General features: G+C 44.3%; 1 protein-coding gene and 1 long non-coding RNA gene across 26 annotated transcripts in view; both read left to right on the top strand.

The window, feature by feature from the left end:
* Window positions 1-26079, top strand: part of LOC127601831 (uncharacterized) — a 249400-nt gene that overhangs the window by 155473 nt on the left and 67848 nt on the right. The window lies entirely within an intron of this gene.
* Window positions 1-26079, top strand: part of mef2cb (myocyte enhancer factor 2cb) — a 77894-nt gene that overhangs the window by 21934 nt on the left and 29881 nt on the right. For all 25 annotated transcript variants that reach the window (XM_052067421.1, XM_052067425.1, XM_052067430.1 and 22 more), the window contains 2 exons: window positions 12837-13087; window positions 22619-22822. In XM_052067421.1, coding sequence (XP_051923381.1) covers window positions 13034-13087; window positions 22619-22822 — 258 coding nt within the window. In that variant the 5' untranslated portion in view covers window positions 12837-13033. The remainder of the gene's footprint in view (window positions 1-12836; window positions 13088-22618; window positions 22823-26079) is intronic.

Raw genomic sequence — 26079 nt, forward strand, 5'->3', positions numbered from 1 at the left:
TGCCAGCCAATCACAGGGCACACAGAGACGAACAACCATTCACGCTCACACTCACACCTAAGGACAATTTAGAGTATCCAATCAGCCTGCCATGCATGTTTTTGGAATGTGGGAGGAAACCGGAGCACCCGGAGAAAACCCACGCAGGCCCGGGGAGAACATGCAAACTCCACACAGGGAGGCCAGAGCTGGAATCGAACCCGGTACCTCTGCACTGTGAAGCCGACGTGCTAACCACTGGACTACCGGGCCGCCCTATTTTAAACATGAACACATTAAATGCACAATACGTCCTCTTAAGATATAACATTTTGATGATACATTTTTCAGTGCATGCACTTTGGGCTCCAGCACGCACGCAACCTTTGTGAAAATAAGCGGATAAATAATATTTTCAACATTTTTGTTGTTGTTTTTTTATTAGTCAAGGTGTCTACTCAGGGCACACAGGCCGCATACTCCCCGTGGGACGCCCATTTGACAAGTCCGGCTTTATTTTCATTGATACTTACTGACATTCAAGTCTTGATTTTGACAATGACGCAAATTTTGTATTTCACTTAATTACATAACTGCATTTCAAAGACTATGTATTGGGGGAAAAAAATCAATAATGAGTGTTTTATTTTTATTATTGTAAAACCTTCCTCATTGTGAGGCATGCAAACGTGATATTCAACTTTTCACCAAGCTTTATTGGACAAGTAACCATTCTTGTCCAATAAAGCACACCTCAATGTTGGTTAGCTTACTTGGTTTGATATGAAACTGTGCATGTGTCGACTAGAAGTCAGACGCTTATAGGGGTGGAGCAAAAGCAGAAACAGATTTTTTGTTTTTTTGTTTGAGATTTCCCCTCTAACTTGCCATACAAATCCCTAAATCACTCAAAAGTGCTCAACGCTTCCTTCCCGCACCTTTTTGTATTGTTTGACTTTGTGAACGAGTCAGGTCCCATGTAGCAAAGAATGCGGCTGCGGTCTGCAACCCAAACTGGCTTGTCAGCCTCGTGTGATCACTCGACGCCAAGGAGACAAGGCGCAGGCGTGGCGGCGAGACGGCAGATAACAGACTAGCATCGGCGTGCGCCGCTAATGCATTCAACCTGCCACCGCGCTCCAACAACAAGGCAAACTATCATATAAAATATTCTGACAACATCCACAATAACACTCAGACACACACATGCATAAAGAGCATCAGCTCGTATCGTAAAAAAAAAACAACAACAACAAAATAACATGGGTGGAATGGAAATTTTCACACAAACAAGTTAGAATGTAACTTGTCTTGAGTCAAAACACAAAAAGATTACACCGTGCACCTGCCATTCCAATCGAGTTGCGAAAATGATCAAATGAGCGTTCGCTGTGCATTCCTGGCAGTTTTAGCAATAACGGTCAGACACAATGGTGTGAGTGGGAGCTAAAAATAGAGCGTGGTCAAACAGCAGGGCGTGGGGCGGGTGGGCGAGGGTCCATGTGATACAGTGGCCTGCACTCTAGCTACATAGTGAGCCGGAGGCACTTTGCCAAAGCTCGTAGCCTTGTGGCGGTAATTTGATATTTGTTTGTCTGCATTAGTTCATTCTCCTGCCCCCCTCCCCCGCATCCCCAGCCCCACCACCACCACCACCACCCTCCAACCTCCTTCTGCTTGTGAGGCTGAAGTAACAGTAAGCTTTATCAGATTACTAGCTCTGAGGTCTCTTTCAAACCTTCCCTTTGCCATCTTGATTCCATGCAGCTGTGCAGACTCTCTAATCATAAGCTATCTTTCTTTTTTTTTTTTTTTTTTTAAACCCACCATCCCCTCCTCCCATCTCATCATCCTCCCTCCTCCTTAACATATGTTAATTGGCTGCTTTCTGTGACAAATTACGAGCGCTCGCTTTGATGAGGTCGCCTTGTGATGGCGCAGGGAGTTGAGGACGCTGGTGCTGCCAGTCCCTCGCCAGTAACCCCCCCTCCCTGACCCCCCCCCCCCCTTAACCACTCCAAAAAGAAGCGACTAATGAGAGGCTCGAGCTGGGCCTGGCCCGGCCTTGGCCTCGGTGGGGGCCACTCCCCTAAACAGAGGCTCATCTGTAGGTGCCGTCATGCCACCACACGCCCGCCACACACCAGACAACCTTTCTTCTCACACACACACACACACACACACCCAGCGCCAGCTCCCCCCTGGGAACTATAAAGCACAGTTCCAACTGGAGAACGCAAGTCGTGTCCAGCATAACTTCAAAATGTGGTGTGTTGGCGTCTGAAATGATCAATTTTTGATGGAAACAAAAGAATATGAGTGGCATTAATTATGAATTATGAGTTTGCTGCCTGCGTATCAAGTTTACACTGCTTTTGTCTGCGTGTGTGTGCGCGTGTGTATGTCTGTGTGTGTGTGTGTGTGGTGAAGAGACAACGCCTGGAAACATAACACCAGCCTTGCTTGAATAAACACTGGCAGTGCCACAATCTGCATTTAATGATGCGCACAATGCTCACAATTACCAACCAGTAAATGGAAAAAAAAATCAAAGCAACCCTTTTCTTTCCTGCTATGTTTTTTTTTTTAAATTTGAATGCCAAACTGTATCCGTGCTCAATGTCTTGTACTCTTTTTCGTTCTAGCTCACCATTCCCCTCTTGATACATTACAATCTAGGTTACTCGGTTTCTGTGTAGAGCAAAGGGACTTGAGGAAGGAAAAAAAAAACCCAGAAGGTCGTATCTACAGTACAAAGGACATCCTTGTTGAAGTGTTCAACCATCTATCTACTTCTTCGTATATCACACCCGCCCTGTGACTGCCACTTGTCACACCATGCTAGGTGATAGCTTAGCAGTAATAAAATCAATTCATAAATGCAACCCACCCTCCTCCCCAAAAAAAGTGAGAATGTGAAAATTTATCACCATCCGATCGTTCATTTTTTTTTAAGCCCCGCCATATAACATGGGGACGTGGCTCTTAAAACGTTCAATTGTGCCACAAAAAAAGGTTTTTTTCGACCAATGTCATTCAAATTCAAACATTTCAAATATCCAACCTTATACAAAGATGGCAAACGTCCATCTGTGTTTTGCTGTAGCCATGACCACCGTTTGTTTCTTTGTCGCGATGTCCTGATCACAATTTTTCGCAGCTGAGGCCGAGTCACTTGATTCTGACACCGAGTCCTGATCCAAAACCTTGATAAGTAAAAAAAAAAAAAAAAAAAGTACAGTCGATCTCTTGTTATCGGAGATCATCTTTGTTATAAAGGGTACAGCTTGTTGAACATAATATGTGCTGTATCTATCAATTCTTTACTTTTATCAATCAACTCACTGCACAATGCTAAGTAATATCTGATCACCTTTCTCTGTATCAACAAATAGGCACCATACAGTTGGTCTTAAAAAGTCGCAGCTTGAAAAAAAATACCAAGCATTTTTGTGAAAACCCAACATTGTTGCAGACACGCTTTTCTGCCGCTCGTCTTATTTTTACACAACCACACAGACCTGCGATGTTCCATTGTGTGACGTGAAACAAAGCTATCACTATTTAATTTCGCAATGTCTTTGTACCACAGGATCATTATACCTATTTATGACCTTTAAAAATTCAATAAATACAAATATCTGATTCCCATCATCTGAAAATTGCGCAATTGACCGATCTTGTGATCGGATTTGAATTCATTGTCATCGTAAAGGTCAAACTTGCTGATTAAGTATGGAGGAAAACTTCCCAGTAGACCTGCCATAGCCAACGTACTGACTTAGTTACCAGAAATACCCGAAAAGGGAAATCCTTGTCCATATAACCCTTCCCATGAGCCACGATGCAAAGTAGACCACAGCCTGAAAGCAACGCGCCTTTCCTTGGAGGCAGCGCTCATGCCCTGCTACGGAAAAAGGTGACGAAATGAAGTCGCCGATGGGGGAAAAAAAAAAAGGGGAAGTGCACCTCGTGGCTGCATGAGCGTTAGCCGTGTTAGCATTAGCCTGCGGGCAATAATTGAGGCCAGGAGGGAGCATTTAATAATTGCTGTCAGAAGATCAAATTTAATTCTCTTCTCTTCACAGCGACCACTGCTGTAGGGGGGGGGGGGGGGTGAAACAAATTGTCATCAGAGATTTCTAAATGAACAAAGCTTTTAATTAGGGTGATTAGAAGACCGTGGCAGCCGGGAGGAGTCGGGGCTGGGGGTGTGATAAAATCATCACCCTCACCGTCACGTCTGGTGTTGATACGGTGCTCGGTTGAAGAGGTGGGATGTTACAAGAGGGGGTCACGGGCTCGGGTCTTCATAAGTTGCCTGTGCAACGCACTTCCCCTCACTAAAGACGACAAAGACATTGTCTTAGTCGGCAGAGAAAGTAATTGGGTGAATATGTCAGTGCTTTATGGCGTAAGTGACATGACTCGTGGCTGTTCTTGTGGGGGGCGGGGAGTGTTGGCTTGTCTCAACAAAGCGCATTAGTTTGTAGTTCATTGCATTGTGGGGTTTTTTTTTCATTTATTATCTTTTTTGAAACACAATAGACAAGTGGGGAGTTAATGCCAGCATTCTGTAAGTGTTTGTGTGTGTTTGTCCAAGCCCATCTCTTCAAACTGAGCTTTTGGGAGCAGTCGACTCCTGATTTGAGGAGGTGACTTAGAACATGAGTAAATGACTCAACAATGACAGGAAGAGGGGAGTGAAAGAAAGAGAGGAAGAGGTAAAGAAGCCGTGGTCATACTGCTGGAGTTCAACTTAGACCTTCTGTAACACTTGTGACACTGAGTTACAGATTAAAAAAAAGAAAAGAAATAATTTTGTTTAAATGACAACAGCCTTTTGAAGCCTGAAAACACGTTTGAAAAGTTTTCAGTCACGTTTTTGGACAAGGTATTACCAACAAGTGACACGGGACACAAATTGCTACATAGTTCCCAAAACATTTTTTTTCTCTCCGTCCAATGAGAAAGTAAAAAGGTACATGAGCGTTGCATGACTGATTATCCACTTATCTGATCAAAGTTTCAACACCCTTCAAAGCTTGAACTAACCTTATTATTTGCTGATTATTTTGGCGAATACATTTTCTTATGTCGGTCCCCAACCTTTTTCGCGCCATTGACCAGTTTCACCTTAAAACAGATTTTGATGGACCAGCATGGAAACAAAAACAAATGATTAAATATATCTCACCATGACACCAAATGTAGCTGCTGTATGAGTGGGAGCCCCGCACTTGTTTCTTATCAATGCTTCGGGACCGTCCTGGGTTAATTTTAGCTCCAAGTGCTTGTCTTTTAATGCCCGGCGATTGCGCTCCTTCTGCCGAAGCAGTTTTAGCTCCATCGCCTCATTTGCCAACCGCATATTAGCCGGTTTGGTGTGCGCGACTCAACCAGCAATAAATCCCTACCTTCAGTAGGGCCTGCCAATATTGTCTTTTTAATGTAGCGTTCTTTATCTTGGATGTTGTAGGATCTTCTTCTATTTCATGATTTAGCCTGTTCCACTTTTCAAAGTTCTACAAATATGTTATTTCTATTTTATTTTGTACTCAATTTTCTGAGCTTTTTTACTAGCTTCCCTGTTTTCCAATTAGGAAAACAAAGCTATTGCAACAAAACCCCCTCAATATATATTTTTTTGTCCTACTCTCATTGAAAGAGACACATTATATTGAGTATTTTACATTTTAATCCAAGTAACCCCCCCCCCCCATCCCCCTCTTACTTCCACGTGTGTGTCCTCTGGCTCCTTTACCTTCGGGCTAGCAGCTGTGGCTTTTACAGCCCTTGGCCTGCTTTCAGAGAGGGGGCTGACGCATTGTGTCAAGTCACCGCGTCCTTGGGGAAGTCAGCACAAGGCTATATGGAAAGATGGCTCTCACCTGTCTCCGCGTTGCTTCTGACGGATGACTACCTGTCGACATGGTGGCTCTGGTCGCCTACTGTTTGTTGCTGCTGAGTGAGATGAACAGCTGGCCACGTGAAAGCTCCCACTTCCAAATTCCCGACGTCTACACACGGCTCCTAAATATCCAAGCAACCAAAAATTAATTCACTTATAAGGGCAAGCAAGTCAAGAATGTCACAAGGCCGGGAGGTGTAGCAATTTCAATTGCTTAAAATAAGGACACGATAGTGTTTTGTGCTCAGTTTGAGTGTGCGAGATAACTGGGTTTGCGATAAACAGCACAGTGTTGAAAAGATACGATGCGGCAAAAAAACGCTTCGTATCATATGTTTGGATAATAAGCATTTGTGGGTTAAATGTGTTTGAGTTTTTCATAACGGGTCCTCTGAGGTTTCATTTGGGTTTAAGATGAATGTAGCCGGCCAGATCAAATGCTCTTTCCGGCCACCAATGACGCACCAACGGTCACTTCCCCACCCTGATGTTAGAATACTCATTTTTCAAAATCATGATTCTAACTAATTGTTAGCTCACTTGCTCTGATCTCATCTTGTGTCACTCTCTTCATACGAGCGACTCCAACCATGTCTGCCGCGATCTTTTTGATATCATACTTCCTTGTAAAGGTTCTATTTATGGCCAGCCGGAAAAAAGAAACGGAATCGCTGAGCATTTGCATCGAGATGCCATGTTAGTGTTTTCACAATAGCACGCAGTTGCCTCATGGAAATATTTTTAGCAAAATGTCTTAAAATAAAGTGTATGGGGGAAGTCAACATGAGCTCGGGTAATAATCCGCATTCACAAAGCTTTACTGGTTCCGTAACACATTTAGGGAAGCGTCCATGTCTTTAAGTTTTGGTTTGAATATATTTAGGAAAGGAAGCAACTTTGATTGTCTTGTCGTGATGTCACATCCTTCCTGTCTTTTTGGCCTCCAAGACTCTCTTGGTCTTGACAGAGAGAGGCACAGGAAAGGAAACATTGCTGGAAGAATCTCATTAGGATGAACATCTATTATATTTCATGCCCAAGTTGAAGAATTGTTTGAGGTGTCGAGGAGAGTTCAGCGCTTGAGCAGATACTTCGGATGGTCCTCTTTATTTTTTCCCCATGGTGTCAGTCCCAGTTAAGCGTATAGCATTGTGTAAATAAAAATAATTTTCAATAGAGAGATGTCTCACTTCTAGGGCACATGGAGATTGACAATAGTATCCTCATGAAACCGTCCGCTGTCTTGCTAATGATGAGAATAGATCATGAGCTAATAGAAAGAGACAAGCGAGAATATATTCCAGTATTTTCCAACACACATATAGAAACACACAGACGCACGCGCGCACACACAAACATTCAAATTCAGGTTTAGCTCAAACCTTCACTGAGGAGAATGAACACATTATAAGATGATCCGCCGCTATCACGCTAATCCCCGGGTGTACATGTTGCTAATCTCTTTAGCCGCTAACATGCTAAATTAGCCCTAATATCTGCAGCAATTCAAAGCCACAGAGGCCCACCTACACGTGGGCTACCACCCAGTTTCAGGTCACTCGGAGAAGATATAGACGTTAGGGAAAATGGAAGCGGTAGAAGAGGTAGCGCTAGCCATTCGTCACCCTAACTATCTCGCTGCGACAGACTGCAAACGCTTACGTCCCACATAGACGAGTCACCGTCGCTAATGACATTAGAGGCACAATGAGACCCGGTACATGTTATTTTCTCCTCTCTCCCATGCTGCGTGGCCATTGACTCGCCGGATTCTCTCATTCCCGCTGGTACGTCTCCATCAATCCTTGGAGGCAACACGTGTGCCAAGTGCACCGCTTATTCCTACTCCAAAACGTACGCACGTGCGCTACAACTAAATCCACATTTAAACTGACAGACAAGACATACAACAGACGCACAATGAGGAAATCCATAAAATAAAAATGAGAAATTTTAGCAGGAAAGCTCTGGCGAGAACACAACATTCCGATTGCATTTGGAAAATGATATCAACGTCTTTTTTTTCTTTGCCCTCCTCTTCAAGGAAATGAGAGTTTATTTAAGAGGAGAGCACGTTTATTTAATGTACCGTACACCTTCTAACGGGTTTACTTACTGTAGTGTAATATGTTATTTCAAATCCTTATAACCACATTTCCTCAGAGAATAAGGGGATACTGTCAATATATACATGTACCAATATGACTATATATATTTATATAGACATATACGTATTTCACGACACATACTTTTACCAAATGTGTTGCAGATGTACGGTATGGCGAGACTGAGACCATCCTGCTGAGGTGGGGTTTCTTAGAAAAACAGAACCAATCCTGTCAGGAGAAATCCCCTTTCCTAAATTGCTATACACTTTAATATGTAGAAAATTACAATCCAAGAATTACCCAACCCCCGGCCAGCAGATTTCTGGACATGTTGGCACGATACAAAAGCGTCACTTTCACTTTCAACATTATTACCCCGGGACATTTCTCTGAATGCAGAAATAAATCTGTGGGTGCTTCTGTGCAATGTGTCTTACTGGAACTTGTGTTTGTGGACCTTCTTCTTGCTTGTGTTGAGTAAGATTCCAAATGAAAATGTTCTAGTGAATTTTGAACATTCTTGAATTTAAAAAGTTTGATAGTTCAGTAAATATCCCACTCTTAACATATTATAATGAACACTTTTGCCAACTCCCTTTTTAACAATGTTGCCTTTCGTGAATGATGAAAAGTGATTTATTTGACTTCAACTTCAAAACCAACATTGGTGTACCACATTGCTGTTCGTCATGATCTCTTAACAAAGCGCCCAAGCCGATATCGGGCCGTATGAACAGACCGTCAATTAGAACGTGAAAAAGCACCGAGTGCTGCGTATTAGTTTTTAGCGACGAAACGCTTGGGAGAGAGGTGACCTAGAATCGAGCCTTGTGGTGCACACGAGAGTGTTCATGTTCTCATCGTCCTCTCAGCTCCCACTTTGGAGACGCGGAGAGAAAGCGCGCTCATTAGATCTATGCGCTGAATCTCCCTCTCCAATTCTCCCATCCTCCCCCAACCTTCATCTCTGTCTCTGGTTCGTTCTCTCTGTCCGTCTGCTGAACAGATGGGAGGGTCATGGCTACAGCGCTTCCTCTCCCCCTGGAGAGGCCTGGTGCCTGTTCAAAAGATCCCTCTTTTTGCCTCACTCTATATCCTTCTCGTCTACATGTATCTGTGTGTTCCTCTCCCTTTCCGCCACCCCTCTCGTCGTCACCTGTCCAGCTCCAAGCCCACGGAGCCTTGATATTGAACAAGCAGAGGAACAACTGTTGTCTGTCTGTCTTCATGGTGCCTCTGCCTACTTCGACATTAACAGGCGCCCATCAAGTCCATCTTCTAACAAGCGCTCAATTACTTGCCAGATTAGAAAAGTTCAGTGCCGAGCTTAATGTTAAGTCAACTGCCTTAAGGTCTATTTTTTTTTTGTTTTTGCGCTCTATGCTCACCTCACCTGCCCTCCCGAAATCAGAGGACCCTTGTGAAAAATTCCTCCAGAGGATTTACTGCCATGTGCCACGTGACCCTCGCTCACTAAGCGGTGCTTGTTTCCCCGGCATTTCCCCTCCGTATGGCCACCGTGGCTTCACCAAGCCAAATTGGATTGAGCCATTCACTTGGTAATTTGTTAACCTATCAGCAACATGGGGAGGCAGAATTGGTGGGCAACATTCGCATATCCAGGAGCGGCCTGGCATGCATATGGGATGGGGGCAGGTGTGAGGAAGAAAAAGGGGCATAGGGGAGCTGGCGGTGATGTGTAGGAGGAAGTAAAGGTGTTGAAAGTGCAAAGGGATGAGAGGGAGGTGGTGGTGGTGCAGTATTTAAGGGGAGCGCTCACACGGCTTCTCCTCAGGGAGCGCAGCATGGCTCGCACTGGGAGCCAGAAGCAGGGATTACATGTTCAGGACACGGGCTTTGTCTTCATGTTACATAAGGCCCAAGGTGTTGCCCCAGCGGGTGTTGACATTGAGAGGTTCAGCTCTGCTCACGAGTGCTTTGGGAGAATTGAGGAGGAGGTGGTGGAGGCCAGGAGGCAGGGATCATTGAAGTAACCCCTGGCTTTTTTGGAGCCCTGCCCGAGCTGGCGAGTGTTGAACTACAAAGGCTGGGAGGGGATGATGCTGTCAGCCTGTGATTGAGGTACGCTGCTGGCTTGATTGATACGCTTGTCTGGCTTTCTTGTGCCAAGCGCTTTCGTTGGCTTGTAATCCCAGTTTGTCTGACAACATCCCTCTTTGTTTCCATCCAGAGGGCATCGCTTTGTTTTTTTTTGTCCGTCTTTAAGGATGGGCGTGTTTGCACAAAAAAAAAAAAATGTTCTGGCTCGCCTCCTCAGAACTGACAGAGTTATTTTAGATCTTATTATTATTTCCCCAACTGCCAAGCATGCTTTGCATCCCATTTCTCCGGACTATCAGATAATTGACAAAACTATCACGTTTTTTTTCATGTTATTTATTTTTATATTTTCCCCGCATTCTTTGCTCCTTTATATTATGATAATTACTACTGAAATCAATGTATTTAATTTAAGCGTGAGCACGGTGCAGGCATCACAGTGAGCTCTCCTTGCAGGACACTTCATTAGGAACACTTTCATGTTTTACTGCAGGTATTCCCAAACCAGGAATGCAAACTTGTGTGTGAAGCAGTGTGGGAAAATATTATTACATGTTAAACTAAGGGTTTCACTTTCTAAGGGTATGGGGCAAAAAAAAAAAAAGAATAATGGAACCAATGAAAAAAATGAAAATATTGTAATTATTAATTACTTAATTAGTATTATTTTCACTTTCTAAGGGTATGGGGCAAAAAAAGAAAAAAAAATATTGGAACCAATGAAAAAAATGAAAATATTGTAATTATTAATTACTTAATTATTATTATTTTCACTTTCTAAGGGTATGGGGCAAAAAAAGAAAAAAAAATATTGGAACCAATGAAAAAAATGAAAATATTGTAATTATTAATTACTTAATTATTATTATTTTTTCATGTCTGATAGGTGTAAGTTGTGCACCGCTATATATTCTTGCACTCGTGATTTGCACTTGAACGTTTTTGGTGACCCGTTGATCATAAACAACCCTCAGTAAGATAGCACACAGTTCTGCAACACACCAAGGCGCCGTGTTTTACGTTGCGTGTAAAGCCGTATTGCTCGTGCATGCGCAGGCCGTGGTGGGTGTCCCTATTGCATACTTTCATTATCAATGTCCTACTAGTGGAAAAAAAGAGGTCAAGTGCGTATAGCTGTGTGCTGTGTTCACCTCAGGGGTTTAAAGCATTCTTCTGCTTTCTCATGCATGTTACTCAATAAATACATGGATTCGGGTTAGGGGGGAGATGAGGAGAAAAGAGGCGAGGGGGGTAAGGGAAGTGCTGTACAGTGTATGTGTGTGTGTGTGTGTGTGTGCGCGCGCAAAGGAGAAAATGTGAGAAGAGTGATGAAGAGAGCAAGAGTGCATGAGAGAAGAGAGAAAGAGTGATCGAGAGAGAGACTGTCATGTCTTTTGGTGAAGCGGTGTCGTCTTCCACATCAATGTCTGATGCTCGTGCTGCCAGGTGCCGGAAATCTGGTTCAGAAAGGAGAGAAGAAAGAGAAGATGGAGAAAAAAGGCCGGGTAGATGGAGGATTTTTATTTTTTTATTTTTATGTGATGGCACTGACAGCTTCCCTGCATTGCACTGAGTTTAAATAATGGGATGCTCATTTGCATAACGAGGGACGTTATCACCTCTACTGTCAAAAGAATACACAACAACAGTTCTTGTGCTCCTCCCTTAGATAGATTGGGTTGGCCTACTTAGGCACCTCCAGAGAGATGCGCCAAAGCTCGGGCTTAGCCAAGCTCAAATAAATAAAAAATATAAAAAAACGCGCACATACACATTCACGGAAACTTTTTAGGGCGCGCACGACACAAAGTCCAGCTCGGCAGCTTTGGACCAAGAATAAGTGCATGCGCAGTATACACAGATTGAAAATTCATGCTGTAATTTAGTCTCAATGCTACCTCACAAAACTTTGTATATTTTTTTATTTGTGTGTATATATATATATATATATATATATATATAATGTGTGTGTGTGTGTGTTTCGCCAGCATAATGGATAGAGGTAGAATTGATTGCATTCTCCCACCCCAATGGAATATTTGTAGTAAAAAAAAAAAAGAAATAGATTTTTTTAAATCAAATGTCCAAAAATGAGTTCACCAAGGAGTCATCCAAGAGAGCCTTCAACTCGAGCATTTTAAAACGCATTCAGTGCCAACCATTTTCAGACCCTTCTTTACACTAGCACATGATATATATCTTTTTTTTTTTTTTTTTTGATACAAAAACACGTCCATGGGATTTTTAGTGCCTGCCTGGACACTGAAAACAAATATATGAGTTTTAAGTGGTACATAAAATGTATGGAATTCACATTTTGGGTATAATACAGAAGTGGAAATGGGGTAAAGCCGCATGCTAGCTTGACTGTCAGTACAGTGAAGTTTTACAGGAGGAAGTGAAAAGGTTTGCTCAGTCTGGAGGTAATGTTACAGTGCTAGTGATTAGAGCGTTTAAGTTAGCGGCACTTCCAAAACACTGTCAAACTCTCTGTGAACGAGGCGAGATCCTGACAGCGCTGTCTCCTCTCATAGTCTGTGCCGGGAGAGCGAGACCAAAAGAAACAAAAACTGATTTGCATGATATCGACGGTGAAAAACACAGCCGCTCTCACAACATTGTTGACAGATTCTTTGTCTTTCGTCGCCCTCCCTAGTGGCTGCCGTGATGGCACTTTTATATATTTCTTTTCATTCCTCTCAGTATTTTGCCATATTTCATTTCATTTAATGCTCATCCTCTGCTCCCCCTCCCTCTCTTCTCTCTCTGTCTTGCAGGTACAGATGCTGGAATCTTTGAGTTGATTGGAACAAATAGAAAGCCGGTGAGAGAGAGAGAGAAAGAGAGAGTGAGAAAGAAAGAGCAAAAGAGAAACAAGAGGAAGAGCAAAGAAAGAAGAGAAGAGAGAAGCACGCATCAACTTTTGGTTTGAAGAGATTTAGGGGACGAGGAGAAACAGAAAGCGACGGGGACGATGGGGAGGAAAAAGATTCAGATCACGCGGATTATGGATGAACGCAACAGACAGGTATGTCTCTGGGGAATGGGAGGATGGATGAGTGCGAGGGTGGGGAGAAGTGGTAAAAGCGGGGGGGGGGGGGGGTGAAACACCCTTACACACACAACCCTCAACAATGAAAATCTTTCGGGAGTCTGAGCAATATGAAATAGGGAGACAAGGGAGCGAATGCCAGCAGAGCAGAGTTATTGCTTTGGGGGCGAAGTGTTTTCTGTCTTATAATGACGAGGCTTGTTGCCCTCACCTCATCAGCCGGGCAATCTGGTAGAGGGAAAAGGTGTTTCCGGTGAGAATATTCTCAAGACTTCAATCCCATTCTGCATAACTTCCGTTTTCCGTACCGCTTGATCCTCACTAGGGTCGCGGGGGGTGCTGGAGCCCATCCCAGCCGTCTCCGGGCAGTAGGCGGGGGACACCCTGAATCGGTTGCCAGCCAATCGCAGGGCACACAGAGACGAACAACCATTCATGCTCACACTCACACCTAGGGACAATTTAGAGTGTCCAATCAGCCTGCCATGCATATTTTTGGAATGTGGGAGGAAACCGGAGCACCCGGAGAAAACCCACGCAGGCCCGGGTAGAACATGCATACTCCACACAGGGAGGCCGGAGCTGGAATCGAACCCGGTACCTCTGCACTGTGAAGCCGACGTGCTAACCACTGGGCTACCGGGCCGCCCCCATTCTGCATAGCAGCATTTAAAAGTTCACGGAAGCAGATGGGAGTGGGACTATCCAGGAGAGGGAAACAAAAACATTGTGCGGCCATTTTTAATGTAGCTCACCTACAGAATGGGAGCAGTACTGGGGTGAGAGTCATTCTGAATGGGAACAGGATGGGATTATGAGTTGTTTGCACTGGGATCAGATCAGGATGGGACAGGATTTTTATTTTTATTTTACTCTGGGACAGGACAAGATTATTTTTTTTTCTGTGGAGGTGGAATGGGACGCGAGTAAAAACTCCTCCTCGTTCCATTGTTCATGATCATTGTTTAACTAACGGTAGCAAATGTTTGCAAAGCAGCTCTTTTCATTCAAAAATGCAAGAGAGCATGTGACCGTGATCCGTCCAGTCGGTGAGGTATCAGCACCCATTCTTCACATTGAACATCATGCCAGGTAAGAGGAAACAAGACGTATAGGAAGGGAATGACCCCTCGGGTGGAGGGGGGGGGCGGTTGCTACTGAACTCCCAGATGACTCGGGTGAGGAAAAGGAGAGGTTGAGTTTAGCGCAGCTTTTCATTGGGTTGCATCCATAGATTCGCCAGTTCTTCCAGGAGTCGGCAAAAGATCCCAAAGGTTCCCCTATAGTCGCAGAGGAGTGGCCAAAAGTAGCTCATCTTCTATTTTTTTCCTCCCCATTTTCAGTTTGTGTATATCTCCATGTCTCGACTTTTCAGCCCAGCGGCGCATGTCATTCCTATAAATCGATGCCGGTGCCTCAGAATGCATTTCTTGAAAAATTGGACTTTATGACTCGTGCCCACTCTCAGGTCGGCGGCTGCAAAAAAAAAAACACACAAAGAGAGCACTCCATCCCGGGTGCCCTCGAGGCACTCAATCGATCACTTCCTGGGCTCCAACTGACCACTGACACTTTTTCAGCTTTCCGACATTCCAAATTGGATCCATACGCATCTGTCGTGGCCCCTGGATCACAGGTCAAAAACACACACATTCGGACCAGCTTCGGGCCTTTCTTAATTCTCTGACATAAGTCTGACACCGTAATGCTTTCTTCAGTTCTTCTTTGTATCCGGCTCAGTCATCTGCAGAGTCACTCTGGGTATAAAAATAAAAATGGCTAGTGGAATCTATTCGTCAGTGCTGGAGGTGTCCTTTTGACCTGACTGGTTTCTATGAATGGGATTCCAACTAACACGTAGATATGAGAAAGTGGGTGCACCTGAGATTTAAAAAAAAAAAAGAAGCTCTCAGTAATTCCATTGGTTGTGACACACTATTCGCTCTTTGGAAAAAGAGATGAAGCAGCGTGGATCATCACTTTGTCATCGTCATCGAGCGACCGAAGCAACGGGAGAGGTCACAGAGTTCCCAACGAGGACTCGAGCTATCGTGTTGCAGCAGCACCCTCGCTTCCGCCTCGCTGTTATCTCAGCCCTTCTCTCACCTTAGACTGAGTCCGCCACATGCAGCAGGCCATCCGGCTCCTGAGGATAAGGAGGGAAAGAGGGAGACAGGAAGGACACCTGAGGGGAATCAATGCCTGAGATATCCGGGCTTACTTACTTACAGAGGGGAGAGAGAGAAACAGAGAGGCAGAGGAGAACGGGTTCAGGGAAAGGAGAGTCAATAAACCACGGGATTTTCTTCTACGGATTTCTAAAATAAATAAGGCGTGATTAAATGATGTCATAAAACCGTGCGATATGGGTCACGTGATCAGTGCAGCACATTGTGTTCAGCGTGTTCCCATATATGGCTTGTGTGAATGACATCACTGTGTTAGACAGCATCACAAGACAGACCAGAAACTCCAGCCTTCTTAAAAGGGGGAGGGGGGGGGGGGACAGAAGTCGAATTTTGCATATTTTCACTTCCTTCTTGAGAAAATGCTACCGCGGACCAAGCCAAGTAAACACAAGTGTTTGTATAGAGCTGCTTTCAACCTCGCATTCTTCACATACTTCCACTCTTTTCATTCATCTTAATGGAACAGATCATGTTATTGAAGATTAGTTTCAAGTATTTGGACGGCATACTTGATATCATACATCCAACCATCCATCCATCTTCTACCGCTTATCCGGGGCCGGGTCGCGGGGGCAACAGCTTTAGCAGGGAAGCCCAGACTTCCCTCTCCCTAGCTACTTCTTCCAGCTCTCCCCGGGGGATCCCGAGGCGTTCCCAGGCCAGCTGGGTGACATAGTCTCTCCAGCGTGTCCTGGGTCTTCCTCGGGGTCTCCTCCCGGTGGGACATGCCCGGAACACCTCACCAGGGAGGCGTTCAGGAGGCATCCGAATCAGATGCCCAAGCCACCTCATCTGGCTCCTCTGATATCAACTGCAGACTTTAATCTGCTTCCTTTGTGATGAAAACAAAAGAAAGGGATTGTACTTTGTGAGTCACTAACCAAATACTTGCCAAATACAAGCCCCTGAGGTACCCCGCCTGTCACCCAAAGTCGAGCTGGGATCAACTCCAGCATACTTGTGACCCTCATGAAGATTTTAAAAATGGACAGAGAGGGAGCCTTGCCTAACGTTTACCGAAGGTCATTCTAAAGGAAAAAGCTCAATCCCCTCTGAGTCTCCGCTTAGTCCTCACTACCCCCAGCGTCTGTTCTGATGACCTGAGGAAGCAGGCAGGTACGTAGAGGGGGAGGAGCTCAGATAGGTTAATTGGGGCGAGACCATATAAAGATGTAAAGATCAATTTTTTAAAAAAAAAACATCTTAAAATGAACTTTAAAACGTACAGGGAGATACAGGGCACAGAATATGGATCATTAATGTACTTGCGGTTTATACCTACATGGGATTCTGAACAACGTACACAGCACAACACACGTGCCAAAAACTCCTAATGGAAAGTCCCCCCCCCCCTCGAATTCTTTCATGCTCCAACTTTATGTTGGCGGTGCAAAAAAAAAGAATAATAATCTGCTTAAATGTCATCACCACCATGCCACCTACCTTGCTTCCCTCCCCGCCATGCAGCCGCGGCAGCACAGCCACGGGCGCCGCGCCAGTCTCTCCCTGGGCGGCCACTTTGGGCTGCCACCCGGAGCCCCCCCAAACGCTTCCCCAGGGCCGAGGCAGAAGGGCCAGGCCTCCCTGTTGTTGACTAGCTGCCCAAAGCTCCGGACAGTGGACAGCAGTGTGTGAGGCCTGGCTCTGAGCCCCCTGACCACTCAGACCCTCTCCCTGCCTCAGACACATAAAAGAGCCCCTCATGGACTGCACACGGAAAGCAGACCCACAAATGCAACATACAGCCACAAGTGTGTGTGTGTGTGTGTGCGTGTAGATTCGACACATTGCAGATGAATTCATTTCGACATTTTGATCGATGTTGAATTTAATTTGTTCGTTAAGGTGGCCGCTTTTAAAAACAACAAACGGGCCAACATTATGACCGCTTGCCTGACTTACTTATGTCCAATATAAGAACAGTACCAAACGTACCAACCGCGTCTACTACTTTGCATACGTCAGTTAGTTAGGCGATTAGAAAGTGAAAAATGTTTGAAACAGCCTTTGTCAAGGCCTAATATGATATGGAATCCTTTTTGTGTTGTTGCTGGTCCATGTATAAAGTATGAACAGCATCATCTATCTCTTCTAGAGCAAGTCTGGGGAGCAAGTCATTTACTCCAATTGGCCTTAATTTGTGTTGCCTCTCGAGTGTGCTTGGAGGGCGAAATTCAGGACGACTTGTTTGTGTGTGTGTGCGTGTGTGTGTGTCTTAGGATGGAGACATTAGGGTTCCAAGGAGGATGCGAGGCCAAAGGTTAAAGATGGAGCAGGTCATCGGTGTCAGGAAGTGAAATAACGCCCTCTCCCAGCTTTCCAGACCCAAACAATACATGCACAGTTACGCCTTTGGGAACATATAAAAGTTTTTTTTTTCTTTGTTCCTCTGACAAATCCTTAATCCAATCAATGGTGCCAGGGTGAGAACATGTGCTGGTGAAATTAACAGCAGGGAAATAATGAGGCCCGCAGGGTACCTCCTCGTCACCCCTTTAATTCCCTCATTCCCACCTACCACCTTCCCATTTGTGAGTGTCACCTTTGCTCCGTCGTCTGTTCGCCATCGCAAGACCTCACCTGGAAAGTGCTCACCAAGCTCTCACCTCATTGTTGTTCTTCTCTTTGGACTGCTCAACTTTTTTCCCGTTTTCTTCCCCATGTTTCATTTCCCCAGTCACACCTTATACTTGAGTGCTTGATTGTTCTGAAGCTGAATGTGTGAAAATTGTAATCAATGTGACGTTCTTGCAGCAGATGTTAAAATCCGATCGGGATACAATTCAAAATGTTTTTTTTTTTTCTGCTATGATGCCGTGATAAAAGTTGACAGCAAAAGTTATTTTTACAAAGATGACGACGAGCTTTTTTTTTTTTCTTTCTTCGAGAGTGAACCGTCGCACCCGGCATCTACAGTATTTCAAGTGTTGCCGTAATGCACCAGTCGACCACGTGTCGGCTTTTAAATACTCAACATGGACGCCTCATTCAGCGCATCCTGATTCAGACTTTGAATGAAGAGGAAAAAAAGGCCCGCCTGGTGCCTTCTTGCATTGAAAATGACGATAAGTGGCATTTTGAAGAGCGAGAAGAGCACAGCATATATTATAGGAGGGACAAAGCCCCTTTTGTCACATTGGCCCTCTTAACTGTTCCCTTGGCTGTGAGGCAAAGTTCAGAAGCAGGTCCTGCGCTCCTTGTATGCCTTTTGCGTAAGCCCGTGTCTTCCTGCCCGACCCCTGACAATGGAAGAAGTGTTTGTCTCGGCTCGAAACTAAAACTGACTGACACGGATGTGTGTGTGCGTGCGCCATGTTTGGTTTGCTAACAAGTAGTTTTAGGTGCCTGTCTCTCCACTGCTCCTGTGCCGCCCCCCCAGGGAAGACGGCAGGAGGTGGGAAGCAGAAGCGAAGCCATTGTGAAGGGGAAGCCACTGGCCTCTTCCTGTTATGAGAGGAAATGCATACAAATGTGCTTCCTGTGCATCCGCCGTCCTCCCCCCACCACTCCCACCCCCACCTCCACCCACGCCTCTCAACCCGTCGCTCCCTTTTGCTCTCTTCTCCCCTCTCACCCGTGTGGCGTGGAATCTGCCAGCGCCTCTCCTCCTTCTTCTCTGTTTATCCCGGGCCGCCTCGCTCCTCGTTTGCCAGCGGAAATGTGACATGTCATTTTATGCAGAGCAAATCTCTGCTCATTTGACTGGGACACGCATATAATTGCGGTTTCACAGGCAAACATACGTACATGAATAAAGATGACAGAAAGAAGATGAAAGGACTTAACAGGAAATTTAATAAAGCGAGCATCTAAGAATTTCATTTTCCGGTGATATTTACACACTCGCCATTGGGTTCACCTGCAAAATCAAATAAGATCCAATACAAGACTTGTATCAAAGAGTCAACTTTTGATTGACACCGCCAGAAAGATTCAAACAGTCCAACAATACGTTTGTTATTAGGGCCCTTGAAATTATTTTTTACTTTTGCTATGATTATTATTTCCTGAAATGAATCGCATTTTGAGGGCCTAAACATGCACCAAAACTCAACAAACTGCACACATCGGGCCACGCAAAACATACACAATTACAAAAAATATCCCTACTTTTGCATCCTTGTACTACATATTTAATCCGACAAATGTCATGTTTCAAAATTTTTGCCCATAAAAGAGGAAATTAATAACTCCTCTGTACACGCTCCAAAAATCCTCAAATTTCATGAGCGGATTTTCACAGACTGAAATGTTTTTGCGATCATTTAAGCGCTGCATTTGTTAGTCGTCCAGGACTAGTCAATAGTACACTTCAGCCCACTGAGACGACTGACAAGTGACTAGTTTACAGCTGCAGCGAGAGCAGGAGGAGCAAATTTGTGAATGTTTGTGGCCTAAAGGATCACATTTACAAGCAATGGAGTCATAGCAAACTCAGCCCAAGCCGTACTGAGACAAAAACTTAAGATCCAGCGCCAATTAGTACATCCCACATGAGGTTCGTGTGCAAGGCTGGTTGTTCGACCAAGCGTGTACAAATAGGCGCGTTTGCGTGGATGTATGCGATACAGCATGTTGTACTGTCTGTGTCACATTGGGATGTGTGGGTGTGGTGTGAAAATCAGCTAGGTGTTATTGTTCGGTCATTTTGGGCTTTACGTAATCGCACTCGTTGGCCTCCTGGATGGTGAGAAAAGTCATTTTGGAAAGATCTGAAAACCCCTCATGCAAATATCGTGAGCGATTACATATAATAGAGGTAAAAAAAATAATAATCATGATCATAATAATTCATCGAGTCGAGCATTTGCTTGATAGAGTGTGAACTGCCCGAGCTCATAACCTCTGCTCTAAATCACCCAAATTGTGCTTGGAGTTGATGTCATGCTTTTCGACGCCAAACTCGCACATCGGTGCTTATATATTCCTTGCTTTGTGCACTGTGGCAGTCACGTTGGAACAGAAATTCAGCGGTCATCACAACAAGCAGCAGTTTGGCACACAGTGAGCGGTTCTTCAAAAAGCAGGCGTCGAGCTGTTTAATGCCACTCCCAGTCGAAGTTGACTGTCTGTCAAAAAAAAGTAAAATGTAATTTAAAAAAAACACAAGAAGATGATTACAGATTGTGTATTTAAAACAACCACAATGCCTTAAGAAAGTCTGCTTAGTTTAATGCTAACAAATGATACAAAGCACTATAGAGTGGCTAACGGTTAGCATCCGTGTCACAATGTTGAAACGCTTTAAGTAATGGTTATTTGAACACAAATGCTAACATGTGCGACTACCGTAGACAGTCAATTGAGCCATACTTGGACATATTTTCGTTATCCTTTGTGAAACGCGACTTATAGTACTGCAGCTCACTGAGCGTAGTTGTTACCGCCTCCGTGTGTATCCGAATGTCTGTATTACACTGCATCGAGGTGGCTAACCACAGCAGACGGAGCCTCACAGTCATTGAATTAATCATCGTGCACTGATTTTATTGGTACATTCCATTATCCTATGATTATTTTGTTTTCAAAAGTACGATATTATAGCGTGTTATTTTCTTGTTGAAAAACCTGCTAAAAATGTTCGCAGTGATCTGTTTGGAAAGGCCTGAACCGATTACAATACCGGTAAGGGAATTTCCTTTCAATTCAGTTGAGAAAGATCGAACGTGATTGGAACACGAATCAGAGTGGAATGTGCCTCTATTATCGCCGGACATGTGCTCCTCGCAGTCAGCCGACCGCAAGCCAGGTGCCACCTTCAAAAACGCTAATGGCTTCGGTAGAGTGAGTGTCTGAGTGATAACAGAGCTCAGTTGGCCGCTAACTGTCTCTGGCGCGTGTCCCTTGGAAGACAACACTGCAAGTCCTGTTCTGACATTCCCAGCTTTGACCTCATGTCTTTATATGCCTTCTCATTCGTGTTGTCGTCCACGGCTGTTTGGTATGACCCTCGAGGCTTTGGGGGACGTTACAATTAATCTTACTGTCACTGTTTTTATTTGTTTCACATTTAAGTCTGATTGTGTAAATGTCAGCATGATATTTGGGAGCCCGCAGGAGCCTTTTTTCCCCTTCTGTTATCGCTGAATCAGAGGTGCAGCGACTGGATTTACAGAGGTAGCTCCAAATGCGAAAAAAAAAAAAAAACTTGTAAGGAGGTTGGTGTATGGATGGAGTAATTCACGAAAGGCTACCAACTCAACGTAGAGCGAGCAAGAAAGAAAGGGTGGAGGTGAGATGGATGGATTTGGTTTCCTTGCTGCATCCTGGGAGATTTGCTTGCATGTAATACAAAACTATCCGTCAATATCCAGTCATTCCCAGCTCCTCTTTCGGCTTTCAGAGTGTGAAGGGCAGCGTGATCTTTTTCTTTCGAAAGACTTCACGTCTTCATGATTGTATTCAAAGCATGATTCCCTGTAAGTCAGGAGATGTCAATTTCTGTGTTTGTTGGCACTTGTCGACGTGTCAGAAGAGAGAAGACAAATATGCAGAGGATAATGCAGGCTGAGCGCAGCTATGATGCAATGTTTCTCAGTAAAATACTTTTTAAAAAGCTTTCAGGTGCAGCTTGTTTTTACTATTTTAGGTTTGAACCAAGAGAAGGAGGAACATATCATTTTCTATTAAAAGAAAATCTAAAAAAAAAATTAACCATTTTGGATAGGTCTGCCTTGTGCAAAATCACCACAAACAAACCACGAAAACCCCCCCGTCACAAAATACTTTTTGTGCTTTCTTATTTTGAAGGATCTGAGATTCTATTTTTATTGGAAGGTAGTTACTTGGGCAACACTAACTTTTTATTTTCGACCAAGGGTAGTCGTCGGTATCTGTATTTCTTTTAATAGCACAGAAGGAGCAAGCATTTTGAAAAGGGACGTTTCAAGCTGTCATAAGTCCCATTGTCTACTTTGATGTACAAACATTAACAGATCTGCTTGGCCGTTATTTTTCCGAGACCAAGTATTTTCAGTTCCTTAAAATGCAGCTTTTTTTCCTGGTATGGTGGTTGCACTGTATCACTCGGGGGCTGTCCAAACTTCAACAGATTTCTGTTTTCCTTGAATGCACTTTCAAGGTGAATGATAAAATGATCACAAAATTTTTAGGTTCCTTTTTTTGCAGCATGGATGTCCTGGTCAGGGTTTTTTTTTGTGTGTTTTTTTTTTTGGGGGGGGGGGTATTATAATTAAATGATGACCACAAAGCCCAACATTTTGATTTCATCATATGGGTTGTTCTTTGTCCTTCCGCATTTTTGAGCAGAAACTGTTGTAACCCTCCCAAGGCTAATCGTTCTCATCTTCTTTCCCAGGTGACATTTACAAAGCGAAAGTTTGGCCTCATGAAGAAAGCCTACGAGCTGAGTGTGCTGTGCGACTGCGAGATCGCCCTGATCATCTTCAACAGCACCAACAAGCTGTTCCAGTACGCCAGCACAGACATGGACAAGGTCCTGCTCAAATATACCGAGTACAACGAGCCCCACGAGAGTAGGACCAACTCGGACATTGTGGAGGTGAGTGGCAAATCGACACAAATGCACGTGCGCCGTTCGCCCGAATGCACTGAATCATGCACGGAAACACGCAAACACACCAGATGGTTGTGACTCATTACTTCTCTTTTTGTCTTCACACTCAACACTGAAAGGAAAAAAATGTATGTTAAGTTCTGCTTGGACCACATTTCAAAAGAAACAAAGCTGTAGTTACAGAAATGGCAAAGTGCCTGTATTAGCAAATGGTGCAGCAGTTTAGTTCAGCACCGTGTGTTTAGAGTCCAAGATTATAATACTTTCCAAGTTGCAATGGGTGCCCACTCACAAAGCAATGTAGGCAAATGCTAGGAGTGCCATGCTTGGCCTCCAGGGGGCGCCAGAAAATGCTAAAATATCAATTCATCCTTTTTTTTATTTCAATCAGTTATTGCTTTTAACTTTTAACTAACCCATCGTCTTTTATCACATTGTACTGTTAAATCGATGACTTTCTTTGAACCATTAGTCCGAACGTAGTCTGCTTTAACTATCAATAAATTGAGAGATTACGTTTTATATTTTTGTTGCTGTATGCAATCCAAAATGGGATTGAATATATGAGCCTTTTCCATTGATTAATTTAAGTTTCAATGCATTTCATTGGCCGTCAATTATCCGTGGATATTCTCTATATGCAAATGTACCTTGTCTCGGCACCCACTCATCGAGATTGAGTCCAAAAAAGGGCAACTTTTGATTTTAAAAATTGCACTTTAGCTCTACCGCCTGGCGGAAACTGTGCCTTTACGTGACCATGCTGTCACCATTGATCTGGCTCTCAGAGTTGGAGACGGATCTGAAACAGCGGACACGTGTCGCTAGCTTGGCTGCCGACAACTGTAAACATTGTTGTCAGGGCAGCTTGTGAGCAGCCAGATAAAAGAACGAATGACGCCGGTGCTTTACAAAATCCTTAAGCTCTCGACATGAACCTGTTATGCAACAATCGCACCGGAGTTCTGACCGACCTGGTGGGAAGAGTTGATCCCATTTTCTTTTGCACACGCGCATGTAACCTCTCGTGCCATGCGCGCTGATCAAACTGCACTCGAATAATATGTTTTCCATTTTTTTTCTTTTTTTTTTTTTTACTCAAGTCGCATGAATTTTACCTGAAGCAAAAATAATCGCTGCATTGCCTCAACACATTTTAGATGAGTAATTCATGTACTGAAATCAAAGGAGCACTTGTCTTCTTCCCAATTATTTTTTATGCAATGTGTTACCCACATTTAGTATTTAATTAACAGCCACCTAATTAAGCCATCATTTTCATTTATTTGTCCCACCCGATGACAAATTAGGTATACCGGTCTGAAATTGTTGGCTCAGAATTTAAGAAGACAAGATGTACTGAAGCCCAATGAAATGTAATGAAGGAATAGTCCAGGCCCACACGCACCTATGGATCAGGCTGGGCAGCCTAATACAGGAGCCCACAGCGTGGGACATGTTTTTATCTCTTCATATGGTTGTTACTGGGCTCGATGCCCAAACACGGGTGGACAGGTCCTCTGGGAGTATTCCCCGCTTCTCCAGATGGCAAACCGCCCCTCACTAGCGAACCGTTTCGGTTTGCACATTTGCATCAAATGCCGTCTGGAAGGGAATCGGCGTTGCGTTATTCCGACGATACCGTTTGAAAGACATCGATACAGTGGCTGGGATGCAAACTTCACAGGAGCTTGCTCGTGTTACCATTTGCTCGGCTTCCCATTTGTTGCCGTCTAATGTGTTACGGTAGCTTGTACGCTAGCCGGTATGACAGTTAGCAAATGGGCTGACCTTGATGATTAAATCAACGAGAACGGACTGGGTGTTTTATTTAGAGGCACCCACTTGTTACATATTTAAAGCTCGCCGTTCACACGGTGTTTCATTCTTCCCTTATGAAGCTTTTGTGATATAAGTAGAATAGTATATGCGGTGTAATTCTTCATCCGTGCCTGTCTTACATTCCGATGATCACAAATGTACTGTATATGAATTGTAATTCTTTGCTCCTTATAAACCTTATAAAATTGCATCTAAATCGGTCACGCGTTCCGTACATTAGGCCAATTTGTCCGTGGGCGATTCTGTATTGATTATGGGCCTTTAGTCACCGTATTGTCCATCCGACCCTACTGAACCAGACGTTTCAACAAGTGCCCGTGACGCTACATCACCGCTTGGATACTCTCTGTAACCATGTCTCCTTTATTGAGCCGAGGATGGTTAACGTATAAACAGCCGTGTCAGGAATGATGTTGAAGAGCCAAGTGGGGGCTGTGGTGCAGGGATAAAGCTACAAAGCGCTACCAGCACAGGGACCCCCTGAGGTCCTCGCTCCAAATCAATGCGATGAGGCCTCCGCGTGCTAACGGGATTGGCCACAGGGCTGACACGGGCACGTTTAGCGCGGATGCAAGCAGGGTGCAACGAGTCGGAGGGGCGGGGGAGGGAGGCGAACATGGGTCGGGACCCTACAGTGGAGCCTTGGATGCTGCCTGCTAAGCTTTGTCAAAGTTCATGAACGTGGGCGGGTTGCTGGGTCAGGGGGAAGGCAAAGCGTATTTTGTGTTGTTGACAACAACAAAAAAAGGCTCAACAATAAATAAATGAAAGGTAAATTCTAGCAACGTCCTCTAAAATCGAGGTTTGCGCGCGGCGGAAGTGTCACGCTCAAATCTGGCTTGAAACGTCTTGTCCGAATTTGTAAAGCGCGTTTGCCTTCAGAAGTATACAGCAAGGCTTCCTTCTTCTTCTGATGCTGCTGTGCCTGAAGGTGTAGTGGGAGGGAGGCGAGGCAGAGGTAGGGGAGCAGAACTCAGCGTGGGCGGCCGGCAACGAGGCCCGCTACATTAGCAATAAAACTCTATGTAATTAGCATGTCTTTGGTTGCTAATTAGCGTTGTTGAGAGAGTGCCACTGAGAGTGCTGCACGGCCTCTTCAGCTACTGTATGTTTACAAGAGCCTTCAGGGCTTTTTCTTGTTTTTTTTTTTTTTTATAAATATACAGCGAACATGCTACATCTCGAGTCATGAGATGATTTTCCAGTAGGTGTGGGTCAAATACATGATTGCGATGCATAAAAGAAAGCGGACAAAGCGGCCTTCGATACATTTCCACACTAAAATCTCATTGAACGTACTTTCCGTCAAACCTCGGTGATCTAACACAATCGGTTAAGATTTGGTTACAAATGAGAGGGGCAAAGAAAATGTATTCCAAAAAGCCCTTTGTTTTCTTATC

The sequence above is a fragment of the Hippocampus zosterae genome, chromosome 6 (genome assembly GCF_025434085.1).
Source record: "Hippocampus zosterae strain Florida chromosome 6, ASM2543408v3, whole genome shotgun sequence".
Classification (NCBI taxonomy): domain Eukaryota; kingdom Metazoa; phylum Chordata; class Actinopteri; order Syngnathiformes; family Syngnathidae; genus Hippocampus; species Hippocampus zosterae.